At 34.2% G+C, this 18,570-nt stretch overlaps 3 protein-coding genes across 3 annotated transcripts; 1 reads left to right on the top strand and 2 right to left on the bottom strand.

Moving 5' to 3' along the window:
* Positions 1–712: 712 nt before the first annotated feature.
* Positions 713–3,400, top strand: LOC126661044 (ABC transporter G family member 6-like). Its single transcript, XM_050354795.2, has one exon. It carries the CDS (start codon positions 933–935, stop codon positions 3,195–3,197), a length of 2,265 nt encoding a protein of 754 aa, XP_050210752.1. The 5' UTR covers positions 713–932; the 3' UTR covers positions 3,198–3,400.
* A 3,777-nt stretch (positions 3,401–7,177) lies between these two features.
* LOC126661070 (ABC transporter G family member 6-like) lies at positions 7,178–9,473 on the bottom strand. The gene has a single exon (XM_050354830.2). It carries the CDS (start codon positions 9,457–9,459, stop codon positions 7,336–7,338), a length of 2,124 nt encoding a protein of 707 aa, XP_050210787.1. The 5' UTR covers positions 9,460–9,473; the 3' UTR covers positions 7,178–7,335.
* A 2,889-nt stretch (positions 9,474–12,362) lies between these two features.
* LOC126662023 (uncharacterized) lies at positions 12,363–14,720 on the bottom strand. The gene is made up of 6 exons (XM_050355909.2): positions 14,401–14,720; positions 14,283–14,351; positions 14,107–14,206; positions 13,635–14,030; positions 13,171–13,560; positions 12,363–13,080 (listed from the first exon to the last, which is right to left on the bottom strand). Exons 1-6 carry the CDS (start codon positions 14,718–14,720, stop codon positions 12,382–12,384), a joined length of 1,974 nt encoding a protein of 657 aa, XP_050211866.1. The 3' UTR covers positions 12,363–12,381.
* Positions 14,721–18,570: the final 3,850 nt, after the last annotated feature.

Raw genomic sequence — 18,570 nt, 5'->3', positions numbered from 1 at the left:
TTATAAAATAAATAAACATGCTAATAAACATTAAGAAATTATCAAAAATAATTTTTAATGTTTAAATTAATTTTAAAAGAAAAAAAAATGTTAAAATATAAATTTTTTGATGTTTTAAGTGAATTGAACCCGATCTTTTTCCAGTTTGATTTGATGTAAAGTTTAGATCGATGTAATTTAAGATTTTAATAAATTTCTATTGGTCGGTTTTAGCCAATTTCGAATCAAACTGAATCGAACCACCCAATTCACACAACTCTTTAAAAGTAGTATAATTGAATAATTTAGTTTTTAATTGAATAATTTCTTGAAACCAAATAACCACCTTCATTTTACCATAATCTTGGTATTTCTCAACGTCGACAACTATACATATCTTACGCATCCAGAAGATTATAGATCAACACCCAACCTACTCAACTAAAAACCCTACACAAAGGTCAATACATCAACAAGCTCAACCCATTTCGCCACGTGTCCTGTTTGACCAATCAAAATCCCTCTAAAAAAGAAGACGTACAAATATAAGATTAGGAGATTTTAGGTCACCTTTTTCTCACCTCCCATCTTCTATTGTAAAACACTCATAAAAATACAAAAATTTTACACAATTTTTACAATTTAAACTCAAGATTTTAAAATATCCATTTTCACATTTGTTTAATTTATCCACTTAAGTCCCTATAAATATTTATTTGGAAGAAACCAAAAACTTAAAACAAAAGTTACAAAGCCAAAGAAGAATCATCACCTCCTCCACATTGCTCCTTCATAAACACCATTTACACGCCGTTATCTCTCTAACCTTCTCCATTAAACCAGCTTAACGTATGCTCCTCCAACCTCCTCTTCACGCCGTTAACGTTTCCAAAAACTATTTTTATAAATAGTTAAATCTTTATAATATATCATCAACTACAAAATTTTATAGCATGTCTCGTGTTGTAGCGGAGAATTTCTCCCCTAATAGATCAGATACAACGCCGTTTTACTCTCAAACCATGGATCAACCCGACTACCTCCCTCCGCGGTCCACGGCCTCCGTGTCTCCCACGCTCGGCCAGTTACTCAAACGCGTCGGAGATGTGCGTAAAGAAGCCACCGGAGATGGTAGCGAAACGCCGGTTCATCAAGTTCTTGAACTCGGGAACACGAATCTTGAGGCGCCGAGGACAATTCCGTTCATTTTATCGTTTAATAATTTAACTTACAGCGTTAAAGTTCGTCGGAGGTTAAGATTGCCATCTATTTTACCTACAACACGTCACCACCGCCTTGGTGCTGCTTCGGTGGAGCCGGTTTCCGGTGAAAGCTTATTCAGTACTACGAAAACTCTCCTCAATGACATCTCTGGTGAGGCGCGTGATGGAGAAATAGTTGCTGTACTCGGCGCTAGTGGCTCGGGAAAATCAACATTGATCGATGCACTAGCGAACAGGATTGCTAAAGGTAGCTTGAAAGGCACGGTATCGTTGAACGGCGAGGTTTTGGAGTCAAGAATGTTGAAAGTTATATCAGCTTATGTTATGCAAGATGATCTTTTATTTCCCATGCTTACAGTTGAAGAAACATTAATGTTCGCCGCGGAATTTAGGTTACCGAGAAGCTTATCGAAGTCGAAAAAGAAAATGAGAGTGCAAGCTTTGATTGATCAGTTAGGTTTGCGAAATGCAGCGAAAACTGTGATCGGAGACGAAGGCCATAGAGGCGTTTCGGGTGGAGAAAGGCGTCGTGTTTCTATCGGAATTGATATAATTCATGATCCGATCATGCTTTTATTGGATGAACCGACTTCAGGTCTTGATTCGACTAGTGCATTTATGGTTGTGAAGGTTTTGCAGAGAATAGCTCAGTCTGGGAGCATAGTTATCATGTCGGTGCACCAGCCGAGTTATCGGATTCTTGGCTTGTTAGACCGGTTAATATTCCTGTCCCGTGGACAGACTGTTTATAGCGGTCCTCCGACGTGCTTGCCTTCGTTTTTTGCTGAATTTGGGCATCCGATTCCTGACAATGAGAACCGGACCGAGTTTGCTTTGGATCATATTCGAGAGCTCGAAGGCTCTCCGGGTGGGACTAAAAGTTTGGTTGAGTTCAATAAAACATGGCAGAGTATGAAGCAGCAAACAGCGAATTCTGAACCGGATCGGAATGGATTGTCGTTAAAAGAAGCCATAAGTGCAAGCATTTCGAAAGGGAAATTGGTTTCTGGTGCTACTAATAATGTTGCCACCGCTAGTTCGTTAGTACCGACATTTGCTAATCCGTTCTGGAATGAAATTGCGGTTTTATCGAAAAGATCAATTACCAATTCTAGAAGAGTACCGGAATTATTCGGAATCCGATTAGGTGCTGTTCTTGTTACTGGGTTTATTCTAGCAACAATGTTTTGGCAGCTTGATAGTTCACCTAAAGGAGTTCAAGAAAGATTAGGGTTTTTCGCGTTCGCTATGTCGACAACTTTCTACACTTGTGCCGATGCTCTTCCTGTTTTTCTTCAAGAAAGGTACATTTTCATGAGAGAAACCGCTTATAATGCTTATCGAAGATCGTCTTACGTATTATCTCATGCTCTAGTTTCGTTACCATCGATAATTTTCCTCTCACTTTCGTTCTCCGCCCTCACATTTTGGGCGGTGGGGCTAGACGGAGGATTTTCGGGATTCTTATTCTATTTTTTCATCATGTGCGCGTCTTTCTGGGCCGGAAACTCCTTCGTTACATTCATATCCGGCGTAGTCCCTCACGTTATGCTCGGCTACACAATAGTCGTAGCAATCCTAGCTTATTTCCTCCTCTTCAGCGGCTTCTTCATCAACCGCGATCGAATCCCGCCTTATTGGATTTGGTTTCATTACATGTCACTAGTGAAATACCCTTATGAAGCTGTGTTACAAAATGAATTTCAAGATCCTGTCAAGTGTTTCGTGCGAGGAGTTCAAATTTTCGATAATACTCCATTAGGTTCAGTTCCGGACTCAATGAAAGTTCAATTACTCGGTACGTTGAGTAATACATTGGGAATGAAGATTACAAGCTCTACATGTTTAACTACAGGATTAGATATATTACAGCAACAAGGTATTACTGATCTAAATAAATGGAGTTGCTTATGGGTAACGGTTGCTTGGGGATTCTTGTTTAGGGTTTTGTTTTACTTTGCTTTGTTGTTGGGTAGCAAGAACAAGAGAAGTTAATATACAAGATAAAAGGGTTTACTAGATTGCGGCGGTTCGCGTCGGCCGGCGTCGGTGGCCGGAGGGATGATGTATACTTTGTGTGATTTGTATTTTTTTTTTCAGATATAAAGAATATGACCTTTGTTTTTTAAAAATTGAGTCTGGAATTTTCTTGTAGAAATGTTGCAAATAGTATAAGATATTATATTTTGTTCATTTAATTCATTTTCAGCTAGCTGTGCAGTTTTAAATATATTTTTTAGCAGAAATAAAATAGAGCATATAAGAATATTGTAGTAACTAGTATAATAATAAAACAAAAATAAAGGCTGTATTTTATTTGAATTATCTGTTTTTTTGAGAATGAAAATTATATAGATAAATAATTCTTCAACATATTAAAAGAAATTATTCTAAATTAATGATGAGAGCTGTTAATACAGTCATCGATCATGATTTTTTCAACCATCAAAAGGTTACTCAAAATATAAATGGTTCAAATTGAAAATAAGATCTTGAAACCGCTTGATTCTTAGAGTTCCAAATTTTTCAAACCTCATATTCAATATAGATTCATAAGTTATCTTCTAACTCTTAGATCTACAACAACATTCAATCAAAATAAAATTTAAACAAACACTTTAAAAAAAAGACTTATTGAAATAAGGAAAGCAGATCTGTGATTAATAGTATTATGGGCGGAGAGAAGATGATTTAATGAACTAGAGATGGACAAATTTAATAGACATGGGAAAATTTAATGAGGTAGAGTTGTCATCCGAAGAAAATGTGTGGACATTAAATGGATAGTTCACTTGTTAGTCTTGAATTAAAAAGTATTCATAATGTGTGAAAAACCAACGTTTTGACTGTACATGACAGGATATAGCAAGCAATTTTGGCTAGCACAAGTTGGTGGCCTAATTCCCCAGGTTGGACACCTAACAGTAATAGCATGACAATTGAATTAGAGGGCACAATAGATTCAAAACAGAAATAACCGACCAAAATTGATTCATTTAATTAAATAAGTTCAAGTTCAATTTAGGCAAACTGAACTTATTTGTCCACAACTGTAGTGTATTTATCAAATATATTGTAATTTTTAATTTTTATTAATTTAGTCTGCTATATATTCAATTGTTTTTAATATATCCAAGACTTGGATAAATTTAGGTATATTTGCAAAATTTAAATAAGCCTTGTATTTGGCAAAAAATGAATAAATGAAAGATCAAATTAGAAAAATATAAAAATCATTGTAATTGAGAAAAAAAGCTACAATTATGTATAATTAAAAAAAAAATTCATTTTGAATTCGGTTTAACTTTTGTTTTACTAGTTCTAATATTTTGTTGTATAGTATTTAATTATAATAAAATAATTTTTTGGCTTAATGGCATATTAATTTTTATTTATTTAATATATTATGGTTTCGACCATCATTAAAAGATATTCAGTTTTTGTGTGTTTCTTCTTTCATAATTTGATTTTTTTAGATTTGTTACTTATAATCAAATTTTTCAAATTTGGCTAATTTAGCTTATTTTGATGTCTTTAATTTGGTTGAGTTTATAGATGCTGTCAATTCAGGTTTATTTAGGCCTTACATTGGTTGGGGGTAAATAGACTAGGGAAGTTGTACTTTTCGGGAAGTAGCAATTTTTTTTTACTTATTTCAATTTTTATATTTTACTTCCCGGGAAGTTGGATGTTTGACTTTCTTTTGACTAGGGAAGTAACTTTCCTAGCAAAACCCAAGAAAGTAGAATTTTCCTAACACTTTTGTTGGTTTTTTCTAATTTAACCTTAATTATTTTCTTTTTTTCTTTTAAATTTCATATAAAGATATTTTTATTTATTTCAAAAAATATATTTATATTATTTTATAATTGTTATTTATAATAAATAAATATTTTTATTAAATATTTTATATTATGTAAAATTCAAATAAAAAAATATAATTTTTAAATTTTAATATTTAAAAACTCTCCTAAATAGTACTTGAATCGTAAAATAAGAGATAATAACAAATATTAAATTATTTATTGCTCGATTTTTAAATTAAAATTATTTGTTTAACAATATAAAAATTATCAAAGGACATTTATGTCTTTTAGCTAAAAATATAGTATATTATATTAAAATTAATTTTGTACTTACCGGGAAATAAAAATTGAAACAAGTAACATTTATCAAACTTCCTGGGAAGTTAACTTTCCAGGAACTACACTTCCCGGGAAGTTACTTTCCAGGAATTGCAATAAAACGAACCAAGCGAGGCCTACTGTTGAGTTGGCAGCGATGTGGCAGGTGAGCTGACAATTTTTTTGGTTCGGTTGACGTATGACTAGAAAAGATTTCAAATATCCAAAATTGACTAAACTAGCCGATTTTAAAAGTTTTGACTATAACTGGCGAAACTCGCAAACATTTGTTATTTTATTAGAATTATCCCTTTTACAAATTTTTGATTTCATAAAAATTTATTTTATAAAATTGATCTATAATTTCAGTTTAGAATTATTTAGGTTTAAAATTAAAATTATGTGTTCGAAAATAAATTTAAATAAATATTTGATATACTCGACCCAATTTATAAAATTGACGAATCAAGATATTCATAATTTCAGAAATACATTTAACAAAATGATCAAAGTAATGGATATGTAATGATATTTTGCATTAGAAATTATAAAAGAATATATAACGAACTAGTAACTTTTTAATAAAACAATTACTGAACTATTGATATAGATCACAAGGCAAACATACTTTTTTAATGGCCGAAGGTATAAAAAAACCTCTGAACTTTTTGAGAAAGTTCAAAACAACCCTTTTACTTTTTCCTGTCTCAAATCGACCCTTCAATTATTTTTTTTCGAACAAAAAACTCCTTCCGTCTAAAATCTCCGTTAAATGATGACGTGGTACATAAGAAAAAAGTTTAAAAACATCCTTAATGTTTAAAAGACTTACCAATTTTATACTTATGAATTTTTTAATCATTTTCACCCTCTTCTTCACTTAAAAACCTCTAAAAAAAACCTACTTAATTTTCATCCTTATTAATTCTAGTAAAACACTAATAAGATTTAATTAAAAAAACGAATTAATTTTAAAATTGCTGCCGACTACCGAATCCACTGCCGGAATCCGCCGCAACCGTCCCATTCAATTTTTTTTTTTCAATCCTCTTTGAGAGGATGAACAGTGTTCATCCTCTCAAAGAGGATGAACCCTGTTCATCCTCAAAAGAGGATGAACAAGATCTGTTCATCCTCTTTGAGAGGATGAACATTCATCCTCTCAAAGAGGATTAATTTTTTTTTAAAAAATAGATTTTTTTCGGTAAAGTTTTTAAAAAATTAGTTAAATTTTGATTAAGTTTTGACGTGTCCAATTAAATTTCTATTGGTTTAAATGGACTTCGATGTGTTTAATTAGATTTTTAATTGTGTTTTGTAGTGTTTAATTACGTTTTAATGTATTTAATTAGATGTTTATTTGTTTTAATTGTGTTTCGAAGTGTTTAATTAAGTTTCGATTAGTTTAATTGAGTTTTAAGTGGTTTTAACTTATAATTTTATTTAATTATAGATATTTCAAAGAAAAAGATGGTGAAATGTGTTAACTTAAAAAAAATTATAAGTATAAATTTGATAAGTTTTTCAAACATTAAGGCTGTTTTTGAACTTTTTCCATATGTGCCACTTCTTCATTTAACAGAGATTTTGGACGGAAGGGGTTTTATGTTCGAAAAACAAAATTGAGGGGTCGTTTTGAACCCAAAAAAAGTAAAAGGGCTGTCTTGTACTTTCTCGAAAAGTTTAGGGTTTTTTTTGTACCTTTGGCCTTTTTTATTAAAACAATTACCTTTTTTTTTACAGTTAAGTGATTATTTAATAAATAACAATGACTCGATAACTTTTTTGAACTTTTTATAACTTGAAAACCATTTTACAAAAAAAACTATGCAAAAAATATTCAACCTCTAATTCATCACACAACATAAACTATTTGCAAATGTCTTGTAACTGATAATCAATCCTAAATAACTGAAGAAACAAACGAACAAATAAACAAATCAATCACAAAGTGTTATAATTCATTCCTCCACCAAAACCATCCATTTTCATAGCAAATGTCTTGTACCTCACCTCCGCTTATTTTTGCTACCCAATAACAAAGAGAAGTAAAATAAAATCCTGAACAAGAATCCCCAAGCAACTGTCACCCATAGGCAGTTCCATTTACTTATATCAGTAAGACCTTCTTGCTTCAGTATATCTGAACCCGTCTTTGCACAAGTAGAGCTCGTAATTGTCACGCCCAATGTGTCGCTAAACGATCCTAACAATTTCATTTTCAAGGACGTCGGAGCTGACACTAATGGAGTGTCGTCAAATACCTGAGTTCCTCTAACGAAACACTTCACAGGATCACGGAATTCATTCAGTAATACAGCTTCATAAGGGTATTTAACCATTGACATATAATGAAACCAAATCCAATATGGTGGGATTCGATTGCGATTGATGAAGTAGCCGCAGAAGAGTAGAAAATAAGATATTATTGCCACAGCTATAACGAAGCCAAGTTGAACATGCGGGACTACGCCGGATAAGAACGTAACAAAGGAGTTTCCGGCCCAGAAAGACGCAAAAATGATCGAGAAATAAAATATAAATCCGGAAAATCCACCGTCTAGTCCGACAGACCAGAATGTCAGGACAGATAAAGAAAATGAGAGGATAAATAAAGATGGTAGAGTAATAAGAGCATGCGATAATACGTAAGACGACCTTCGATAAGCGTTATAAGCAGTTTCTCTCATGAAAATGTACCTTTCTTGAAGAAAAACAGGAAGTGCATCAGCACAAATGAAGAAAGCAGTTGACATAGCAAATGCGGAAAACCCTAATCTTTGGTGAACTCCTTTAGGTGAATGATCAAGCTGCCAAAACATTGTTGCTAAAATAAACCCTGTAACAAAGACAGCACCTAATCGAATTCCAAATAATTCAGGCAATCTTCTTGCATTGATAATTGACCTTTTCGATAAAACAGCCATTTCAATCCAAAACGGATTAGCAAACGTTGGCAACGATAAATTTGTGCTAGCATCATCGCCCGAAATCAACTTTCCGGTGGAAACGCTTGCGCTTATCGCTTCCTTTAACGATATTTGTACTCCATGTGGTTCCGGTTCAGACTTTGATGTATGCTTTGTATTTTGCCATGTTTTATTAAATTCCACCAAGCTTTTTGTCCCTCCGGAAAGACCTTCAAGCTCGCGAATAAGGTCGAGAGCAAACTCCGTCGGGTTCGCACTATCAGGAATCGGATGCCCGATTTCAGAGAAAAGAGAATGTAAACTCATCGGAGAACCACTGTAAACAGTTTCACCATTCGACAAGAATACCAAGCGGTCAAACAATTTAAGGATCCGATAGCTCGGTTGGTGCACAGACATGATCACTATACTCCCAGTTTGAGCTATCTTCTGCAGAACTTTCACAACCATAAACGCGCTTGTCGAATCAAGACCCGAAGTGGGTTCATCCAAGAAAAGTACAACTGGATCATGAATTATATCAATTCCGATAGAAACACGACGTCGTTCTCCACCCGAAACGCCGCTATGACCTTCGTCTCCGATCACAGTTTTGGCCGCATTTTGCAGACCTAACTGATCAATCAAAGCTTGTACTCTCATTTTCTTTTTCGACTTCGATAAGCTTCTCGGTAACCTAAACTCAGCAGCAAACATCAAAGTTTCTTCAACTGTGAGCATTGGAAATAAAAGATCATCTTGCATAACATAAGCTGATATCACTTTCAACATTCTTGACTCCAAAACTTCGTTATTTAACGTAATCGTTCCTTTCAAGCTACCTTTAGCTATCCTGTTCGCTAGGGCATCGATCAACGTTGATTTTCCCGATCCACTAGCGCCAAGTACAGCAAGTATTTCTCCATTCCGCGCCTCGCCAGAGATGTCATTGAGGAGAGTTTGTGTAGTAGTTGGTCCGCTTTCGTGCGCGCCACGGAATATAGAAGACAACCTCATTTTATTGCGTACATTGACATTGTAAGTCAAGTTGTTGAATGATAAAATGAGCGGGACTAATGTGTGTCCCTTGAGAGTGGTGTCTCCGAGTTGAAGAATATGATCAGTTTGGATTTCACCTCCATCTCCGGTGGCTTCTTTACTTAGACCTGCAACAGCTCGTTTGTGTAATTGGCTCACTGTGGAGAAACAAGCGAGTGAATTCATGGTCTGGGATAAATTCTCTGACACAATGCCGGACATGATTTTTTGTTTATTTTGTGGATAGTTATTAATCAAATACAGTGATAATTATAGACTATAGTGAACTCAGAATCTCAATCTATATATTCATTTTTTAAAAGATTTTGCCATTTTTTGTAATCAAGTTGTCTATCTCCAACTCCAAATTAATGAAAATTTAAATGTAAGCCAGCATAGGCAAACATAGTTGCAGTCCATGAATAATATGGTTCGGTATTAATATGTGTAAAATTTGAAGACACTGGATAACTTGTCAATTTTTCCAAAATATTTGATTTTGTTATTGATAATCTTAATATAAATTTGTTTGTGCAACCCATGATCATAAATCTTCCACTATTTTATTATTATCCTTTTGGCACAAATGAGTTGATAAAATCTTCTTTTGACTTAAGCGAGGTTACAGGGTTAAATTGTACTTAGGTGTACAACCATTTAAAATTAAAAATTTAGAATTGAAAAATTGCCTTCCTTAAAAAAAACCTACCTATCTTAAGTGAAAATTAATTTAAATATGGCAGGTTTAAAAGTGTCTTTTTTGAAGCTCTCTCATAATCCTCGTAGTTAAAATAAAAAAAATTAGTATGTCATTGCATTTTAAAGATTAGAATATTTGTTTGGTTATTTATTCTTTTTTTGGATTATGAATATTATATGTTATTTGAGAAAAATTATTGCACGCAATCGATGTGCCATATCATTCGTGCAACAAATCAATGATGCGTTGACTATGTAGAAAAATTGATAATAAAAAAATTAAATAATAATTAAAAGATTTCCTATTGTAAATGCTCATTGGCTTGTTTTAAATATAACATGGCACAACCAATATATGAGATAAGCACTCGTTATTTCAACATGTAGTTTTTGTCCTTAATTGTCTTAAGTGGTATCCAAATTGTCATGTGTCTTCCGTATCACCGATTAATATTAGCTGAATATGACATGTCAGCTAAAATTATTTTATTTTATTTTATTTTTATAATTAATTATATTTTCAATATAATAATTACTAAAATAATTATTTTCTAAATAAAAATCAATTTTTAATAATATTTGAAGAAAATTATTAATTTTTTATATGATAAATTAACAATCTTTTTAATAACATTTGAAAAAAATAGGGTTAATTACATATAAAATCACCACCTTTACACGAAATTGCAAAAATAACACGAGCTTTAAAACGTGGCAATTCAGGACACCACATTTCATTTCTTTTCAAAAATAACACGGGCACATTTTTAGTGGCATTTTTGCTGACGTGGCGTGACACGTGGCACTCTCATCGGGTGTCCAAGTCAGCAAAATTTTATCAAAAAATGTGCCCATGTTGTTTTTGAAAAGAAATGAAAGGTGATGCCCTGAACTAACACGTTTTAAAGGTCGTGTTATTTTTGAAAATTCGTGTAAAGATGGTGATTTTATATGTAATTAACCCTTAAATATAATTGAATCGATAATTAGACTTAGTTGGATGACATATGAAAATGTAAAGAGATTTTCATTTTTTTTAATGAGAATCTTGTCAAATGATTTTCTAAGAGATGCGGCGATCTATGGCAATATATATATATGTTTATATATATAAAAAATGTTTGTAATACGTTTTTCTTCTCTTATCGATATGTTCTCTGAGAAACGATTTTGATACGTCGAGCTTGTTTGGTTCATATCTATCTACTCCTATATCGGAATTCGACGTTTTTTTATGTCAAATCGAAGCTATCAACGTGCTCTTCGACTCTACTAATTTTATTTTAAAAAATTAGGCCGAAAGTCATATCATAATCGCGATGCTAAAGTCTTCTAAAAATGACATGGTCAATTTTAGAGAAAAGTCTAACTTATTTACACCTTTAACCTAGTGTTTGCCACGGTGGTATATATGTGACACGCCACGTAGGCTCCACATGCGGAAAAGCGAGTGCCTTTTGAGAATTTGACATTTTTGAAACGAAAATTTACGTTTCAGGGCGATACAGATATTTTTGAAAGGTTTGCACTTTTATGAAACTTGTTTTCAAAGATTTGACATTTTTTCAGAGCGATACTGATATTTTTTAAAAGATTTGAACTTTTATGAAATTTTTATGGAAATTAATGGTCAACCCACAATTTTTATATTGCTTTTTAATAACCTTTCATTGTTGAGATTTTATTTTGATCAGTCATTTATTAATTCACATAGCTTTTGTAGTAGTTTATGTAATACCCACCTTGTGCTGGACGGTTATTTGAGTTTGAACCAAAACTTTCAGATTCTACACTTTGTGGGTTTTTGATATTTGGGTGCCTCAAAGGCACCCAAAATTCTAAATCAGTGCCTCTTTCGGAATTAATTCCGAAAGAGTGCCTGGTCCCACCCGTTCCGCATTCTAGGAATGCGGAACAGGTGGTGTTCCGCATTCCTAGAATGCGGAACGGGTGGGCAGCTGATTAACTTTTGTTAATCAGCTGCTTAAGCACGTTCCGCATTCTAGGAATGCGGAACGTGCTTCCCCAATGATTGGGGAGACAGATTTGTCTCCCCAATCATTGGGGCTGCAATGATTGGGCACTAAATGCCCAATCATTGCAGAATTTTAATTTAAAAAAAAAATATCATTTTAATATACACTATAAACTAAAAACAATTTAAAATAATAACGATATATTAATAATCGATTTAAATGCTTGTTTGATTTAACTGCTGATTTTAGCAAACATTTATAAAAAAAATTAAAAAATTGACGATTTAAATATTTATTTTATTTAATTAATAATTTTAACAGACGCTTATAAAAAAAATAACAATTTTCACAAACGATTATAATATACTGAATATAGTAAACATACAACATATACTAAAATACAAAAATCGATAAATAAAGGTAAATATGAAATCTAATCCTCATATCTACGAGTCCTCGGTCTCTGTACCCTCAAACCGTGAGTCTCTCGTCGGTGCCGCGAGCTGTCTGTGATCGAGTGAAACTGTCTGGCTACCGGAGGGCTCTCGCCGCTGTCGGAGGCGTCCTCGTCCTGAGCTGAATGCTGAACGTCTGCTGCTGGTGGTGCAGTACCGGTCTCCTCCTGTGTGGGCGGTAGAAGTCTAAAAGATGGAGGTGTGAGATCCGGTCGTGATAAAAGCTCCTCGTACGCCTCTGAACCGATCTCCGGACCGAATAACCATGACTCTGACAGTGTAAAATGTAGCTGTGATGGATCCTGGGCCTGGTGAGAAGAAGATGGCCGGGAATGTGACGTCGACGGCTGCTCATCCGAAGGCATCGTGGGACGGTAACACTGATCGAAAGACGTGAACGGTGGAGCATCTGTATATGGCGCTGGACGGTAATACTGATCTGATGCAGCAAACGGCGGTGGTGTGGCCTGCTGAAACGGAGACGCCGGTGGTGTGGTCTGCCGGAACTGAGACGCCGGTGGTGTGGTCTGCCGGAACTGAGACGCCGGTGGTGTGGCCTGCTGGAACTGAGACGCCGGTGGTGTGCCCAGAGAAGTGGTATATGCTGTCTGTCCGTACGACGGCTCAAAAAACGGCATCGACGAAGGCGGGACCTGATACGATGATACCTGGGGTCCCTGAAATAGAAAGTTAAAAACGCAACATTTAAAATATATATTTAACTACGAGTTAAAAAGCAATAAATTAAATTATAAATGACATGAAACCTGTGGGAAATAGGTCTGATGCCACGGAGGCTGTGATGCTGAAGTGGAAGTGGAACCGTAGTACTGAGTCGGGCCATAGTACTCCCCCCGTCTGTCTGTAGTGGCTGTAGGATCGAAGTGGAAGTAGACCGGTGGGGGGATAGGGTCTGCCGGGCGCTCGCGAGGCGGGGCGACTCTAGGCTGCCGTCTACGCGCTCCCCTGATGTGAGCCAGATCGATGGTCAGGGGAGGAAGAGGAGGTAGTACGTAAGCCGGAACTGCTGGCTCTGGTGGGGGCAGTGTGACGTCACGGCGCTCCTCTCCGTAAGCTAATTGAGAACTGCGTGCAGCAGTCCCAATCCTAGACGCACACGCCTCTCTCTGAAGGGCGATCATCTCGAAAGTGTCGCGCTGTTTACAATAAAGAAACAAATTGTCAGTGTATACAATAATAAGAGAAATTTAATAATAAAATAAATACGTACACTCTGTCCGGCCGCTGCGCCCTCATGGGTAATCCAACGCCGGCTGCGGCTCCGAAACCACTCCATATACGCTGAATGGTAGTGAGGTGGTCGCTGGAGCTGGTAACCCTGAACAACGTAAGCCGCTCTGTTGTTCCAAATCTGAATGTAATCTGAGAGCAGTTCATCGAAGTTGTAGTTCCCCTGATACTGGATGTTATGAAGGCGCCGATCTTGCATAGCAGGCAGGGGAATGGGCTGCTGTAAGCCGAACTGCTGCAGAACCCTATCCGGCTGGTGCCACTCCACGGTGTGATAGTAGATCATTGGCACTCGGGCACGCCAGATATGTCGCCCTGTCAGGTACATCTGTGGGATGGACTGGAGAACGTCGTCGGAGTATGGCTGCCAAACGATCTGCGCACGTAAATTAAAAATTTAGTTAACATTTGTCAGGACGTTAGTTAAATTCAAAAAAAAAATTAAAACTTACATCGTCGTAACGCAGCCCGTCCAATAACAGTCTGAAGTGAGAAACTGAGTGTCTGGGAACTCGTGGTGTCCCCCGCTCCCGCTGTCTGGGACCCGCCCATCTGCACATATTATTAAATTATATTTTAAGCGTACTGAAAAACGTAAAATTAAGATAACTTCATACGAAAAATGTACCTGTCACCCAAAGGCAATCCTATCAGACCCGCTACCCCTATCAGACCCGCTTGAATCACATAAGACCAACTGATCTAGTAAAGTCTTGTTGCGAACCACGGCCTCGTATTCCACGTACAATTCCAAAATCTCGAGTTGCGGATACCGCACGACCTCGTTCAAAATTCCAAACACATGCTCGTTATTCTCCACGGAAAACAACGAGTACGAGCGTATCGCACCCCCAACTATTCTTGGAAGCCGGAAGTAGATTTTTGAAATTTCTACTTCCCCGTCGGTAGAAACTGCTCTTCTACAAATATTTTGTAATTCCTCGAAACTCATTCTCTCGCTAAGCGCCATATTAACCGGACGACCCCCGTGGTATTCTATTCCACACGGAGAACTCACAATACGGCCATCACACCATATCAACAAAGATATATTTGGACTCGTCATTTCTAATTAATAAACAGCAAATTTTGACACCGTTATATTTAATATGCGAATTTCAAATTAATAGCATTAACATATCAATTGTAATTATTGTTACTTTATGTCTAATATTTTTTTTATATATTATAAAAATAAATTAAACATATCCTAATATAATTGTATGCAATAACAATTTACAATTAATTTTTTTAACAATTAACAATATTTTAATAAACTATAATAATTTTTTTATATTATACATACATTTCTAAATAACTATTAGGCTAAGATAACATTTTTCTACATTATAAACTTTTTTATACATGTATTTCTAAATTATAATTAAAATTTAATATTTTTCTATTATAATTAAATTTATACATGCATTTCTAATATTTACAAATACTAAAATTATTTAAAGCAATAAATAAAATAATTAAACGTACTAACCTCTTGTAGTTCTCCAAAATAATTAGTATTAAATAATATAACTCCTTAGCTCCAAAATATAGATTCGAAATAAAAACACCTCGGTTCAAGATTTTTCCGCTCAAAATAATAACCGTCTCCCTCGAACTTTTATGTTTTAAGTATTTTTTTGCTTCAAATTGTGAATGAAACACCTGCTGGAGGAGGCTTTTATAGCCTTCGGATTTTTAATGTGTTCCGCATTTGTCAAATGCGGAACACATTAATTACCGTTGGGAGCTGTCAGCTCCCAACGGTAAAATCAGAGTGTTCCGCATTCTAGGAATGCGGAACACTCTTTAATCAGCTGATTAATGCTGATTAATGTGTTCCGCATTCCTAAAATGCGGACCACGTGGTCCCAGGCACTCTTCTGGAATTAATTCCAGAAGAGGCACTATACTGGATTTTTGGGTGCCTTTGAGGCACCCAAATATCAAAAACCCACACTTTGTTACATAATGAGTTGTTGAATATATTGGTAACTTTCAACTTTAACTTTTTGAGTCACTGAAATGAGTCAATAACTGTCATGAATGTTTGAGCCTTTTATTTGAGTTGGACTTAAACTTGAAAGATTTTAATTGAGGAAATTAGACTTAGCACTTAATTATCAAAAATAATTCCAAAAATACTTGAGCATCTTTTTTTTTTCTGTCAACACTTGATTCCACCTTTTTATTTCATCTAGCACTTAATTCCACCTTTTTATTTCATCCAGCACTTGATTCCACCTTTTTATTTCATCCAACACTTAACTCAACCTTTTTATTTCGTCCAACATTTAACTTTATTTTTTTATTCATCCAACATTTAACTCCATTTTTTTAAGATTTAGAATTTAGATTTTAGGATTTTAGGGGTTTAGGGTTTATGATTTTAGGGTTAGGGTTTAGCATGATTTAGGATTTAGCATGATTTAGGGTTTAGGGTTTAAGATTTAGGATATAGGGTTTAGCATGATTTAGGATTTAGGGTTTAGCATTATTTAGGGTTTAGGGTTTAAGATTTAAAATTTAGGGTTTAGGATTTAGCATGTTTTAGGGTTTAGAGTTTAGGATTTAGGGGCTTTAGCATGATTTAGGGGCTTTAGCATGATTTAGGGTTTAGGGTTTAGTATAATTTAGGGTTTACGGTTTAGAGAAATAAGATTTTAAGTGTTAGATTTAATGTTTTTATTAAATCAAGTGCTAGGTGCAATTTATTTTCTTTTGTAAGTATTGTCCGCAAATAAAAACGAACATAAGTATTTTTGAGATTATTTTAACAAAATCAAGTATTTTTCAACTTTTCCCATTTTAATTATAGTGTTTATTATTTATAAATTGGCCCGTGGTACACAATTTTCAATTTTTTAACATATTACAAATTCTTTTTTGATACCAAAGATTAGTCATGGACTCCCACGATGTTTGTCAATGCTGTCTTACATTTTAATTTTCATTAATTTAGAGTTAGACATACGCACAGTGTTTTAAAATCCGGACCAGACCGATCGGTTCAACCGGTTGAACCGTGAACCGGAGCTCTGTCCTGTCCATTTTCACCTTAAAACCCGGATTTCCGGTTAAACCGTTTTAACCCGGAAAAAACCGCCCAAACCCGGAAATCCGTAATACCCGGTTAAACTTTCAAAACCGGTTTCTGCACATTGCAAGTTGCAGGTTCATCTCTGCACATAAATTCATTAAAAACGTTTCAAGAAACCCAGGTCTATTCAAGAATACTGCCATTTTATAGCTAATCATCGCTAGTTTTAGAAGAGTTCCTGTCATGTTCCATCAGATCTGTTGTGGTAAAGGCCGTAGGGTAGAGTTTCATAAAAGTTTTCAATATTTTAATATATAGATCTAAGTATTGAAATCAACGGGTGAAGAAAACAAAATGAGAAGTTAGTTTATTAGAAAGAATTTGGAGTTAGAAGGGAATTTTAATTTTGGATGCTATTTGTCCATAACATAGTGGAGAAAAGGTTGGCTCATAGAACTTAGATTTAGAAAAAGCAGGAAAAAAGAGCGAAGAAAAGAACTGTATTTTAGTTGGAGAAGTAGCATTGGGACATGGGCTTTTCTTTGCAGCATTTCAAACGGTTTATTAGGTGTTTATCTAAAATAAAAAAATAATAGAGAATACTACCTCAATGTAAAAAAGATATTAAAAATACCTCATGATTTTTGTCTAATTATTTTTGTACTTTCCGTGTCAAAATATTCAGAATTTTACTCTCATATAACTGACACTGACAGCCTCTCTCCTCTCTCCTCTCTCCTCTCTCTCCCTCTCTCTCTCTCTCTGGTTCTCTTTTCTCCATTTTTATTCTCTCCTTCTTCATTATTTCTCCACCGCCTCCGCCATCGCCTCCGACATCGCTCCGCCATCGCCTTCGCCGTCGTTCCACTATTATTTGAGATTTAAATTATCGATTATGTAATTTTTATGGTTTATTTTAACTTACAGACATAAAAAATATCGATCTTACAATTTTTCAGTTTTTAGATTTAAAAATCTGTAGAAAAAAACGATTTTCATCTGAAAAAAATAATTTTCTGCAAAAAAACAATTTTCTGCAAAAAAACAATTTTCTGTGGAAAAACAGTGTCTGATTATCATATCATTATCACTACATTATCACGTCGTTATCATAATACTGCAGAAAATAAAAAAAAATCTATGGAAAATAATGTTTGATTATCATACTGCTATCATAACATTATCATGACATATTTTGTCATAACACTATATTATCATAACATTATCATGACGTACTTTATCATAACAGTATATTATCATAACATTATCATAACATTATCATGACCTACTTTATCATAATAATATATTATCATAACATTATCATAACGTATTTTATCATAACATTTTATTATACCTTATCATATTATTATCAAACGGAATCATATTATTATCATCAAATTTATCATACTGTTATCATAACATTATTTATCTTTTATCATAATTATATCATACTATTATCATAATATTATCATGACGTACTTTTATCATAACTATATCGTAATTTTTTTATCATAAACTTATCATAACATTATCACAATATACTTTATCATAACAGTATCAAAAAATATTATCATAACATTATCATGACGTATTTTATCATAACTATATCATACTATTATCATAATCTTATCATATTATTATCATAACCGTATAATATTATGATATTGATATGATAACGTTAATGATATAGATATGCTAACGTTAGTGATACCGAAATGATAATCAAGCATTTTTCTTAATAAAAAATAGTTTTTCGCTGCAATGTTATGATAATGATATGATAACGTCATAGTGATAACGATATGATAATCAGACGCTGTTTTCTGCAAAAAAATCGTTATTTTTGCAGAAAATTATTTTTTTCATCATAAACATG

This window comes from Mercurialis annua, linkage group LG8 (genome assembly GCF_937616625.2).
Source record: "Mercurialis annua linkage group LG8, ddMerAnnu1.2, whole genome shotgun sequence".
Classification (NCBI taxonomy): domain Eukaryota; kingdom Viridiplantae; phylum Streptophyta; class Magnoliopsida; order Malpighiales; family Euphorbiaceae; genus Mercurialis; species Mercurialis annua.
Note: the sequence above shows the minus strand (reverse complement) of the source record. Positions and strands in the feature narration are given on the sequence as shown.

Bases quoted from the DNA above. Each gene is read 5' to 3' on its own strand.
- LOC126661044 (XM_050354795.2), top strand. From the start codon at position 933: ATGTCTCGTGTTGTAGCGGAGAATTTCTCCCCTAATAGATCAGATACA.
- LOC126661070 (XM_050354830.2), bottom strand. From the start codon at position 9,459: ATGAATTCACTCGCTTGTTTCTCCACAGTGAGCCAATTACACAAACGA.
- LOC126662023 (XM_050355909.2), bottom strand. From the start codon at position 14,720: ATGACGAGTCCAAATATATCTTTGTTGATATGGTGTGATGGCCGTATT. The intron at 14,031-14,106 runs GTAAGTTTTAAT...TTACGTGCGCAG, and splicing joins ACGGGCTGCGTTACGACGAT to ATCGTTTGGCAGCCATACTC. The intron at 13,081-13,170 runs GTTTCATGTCAT...TTTCTATTTCAG, and splicing joins ATCAGACCTATTTCCCACAG to GGACCCCAGGTATCATCGTA.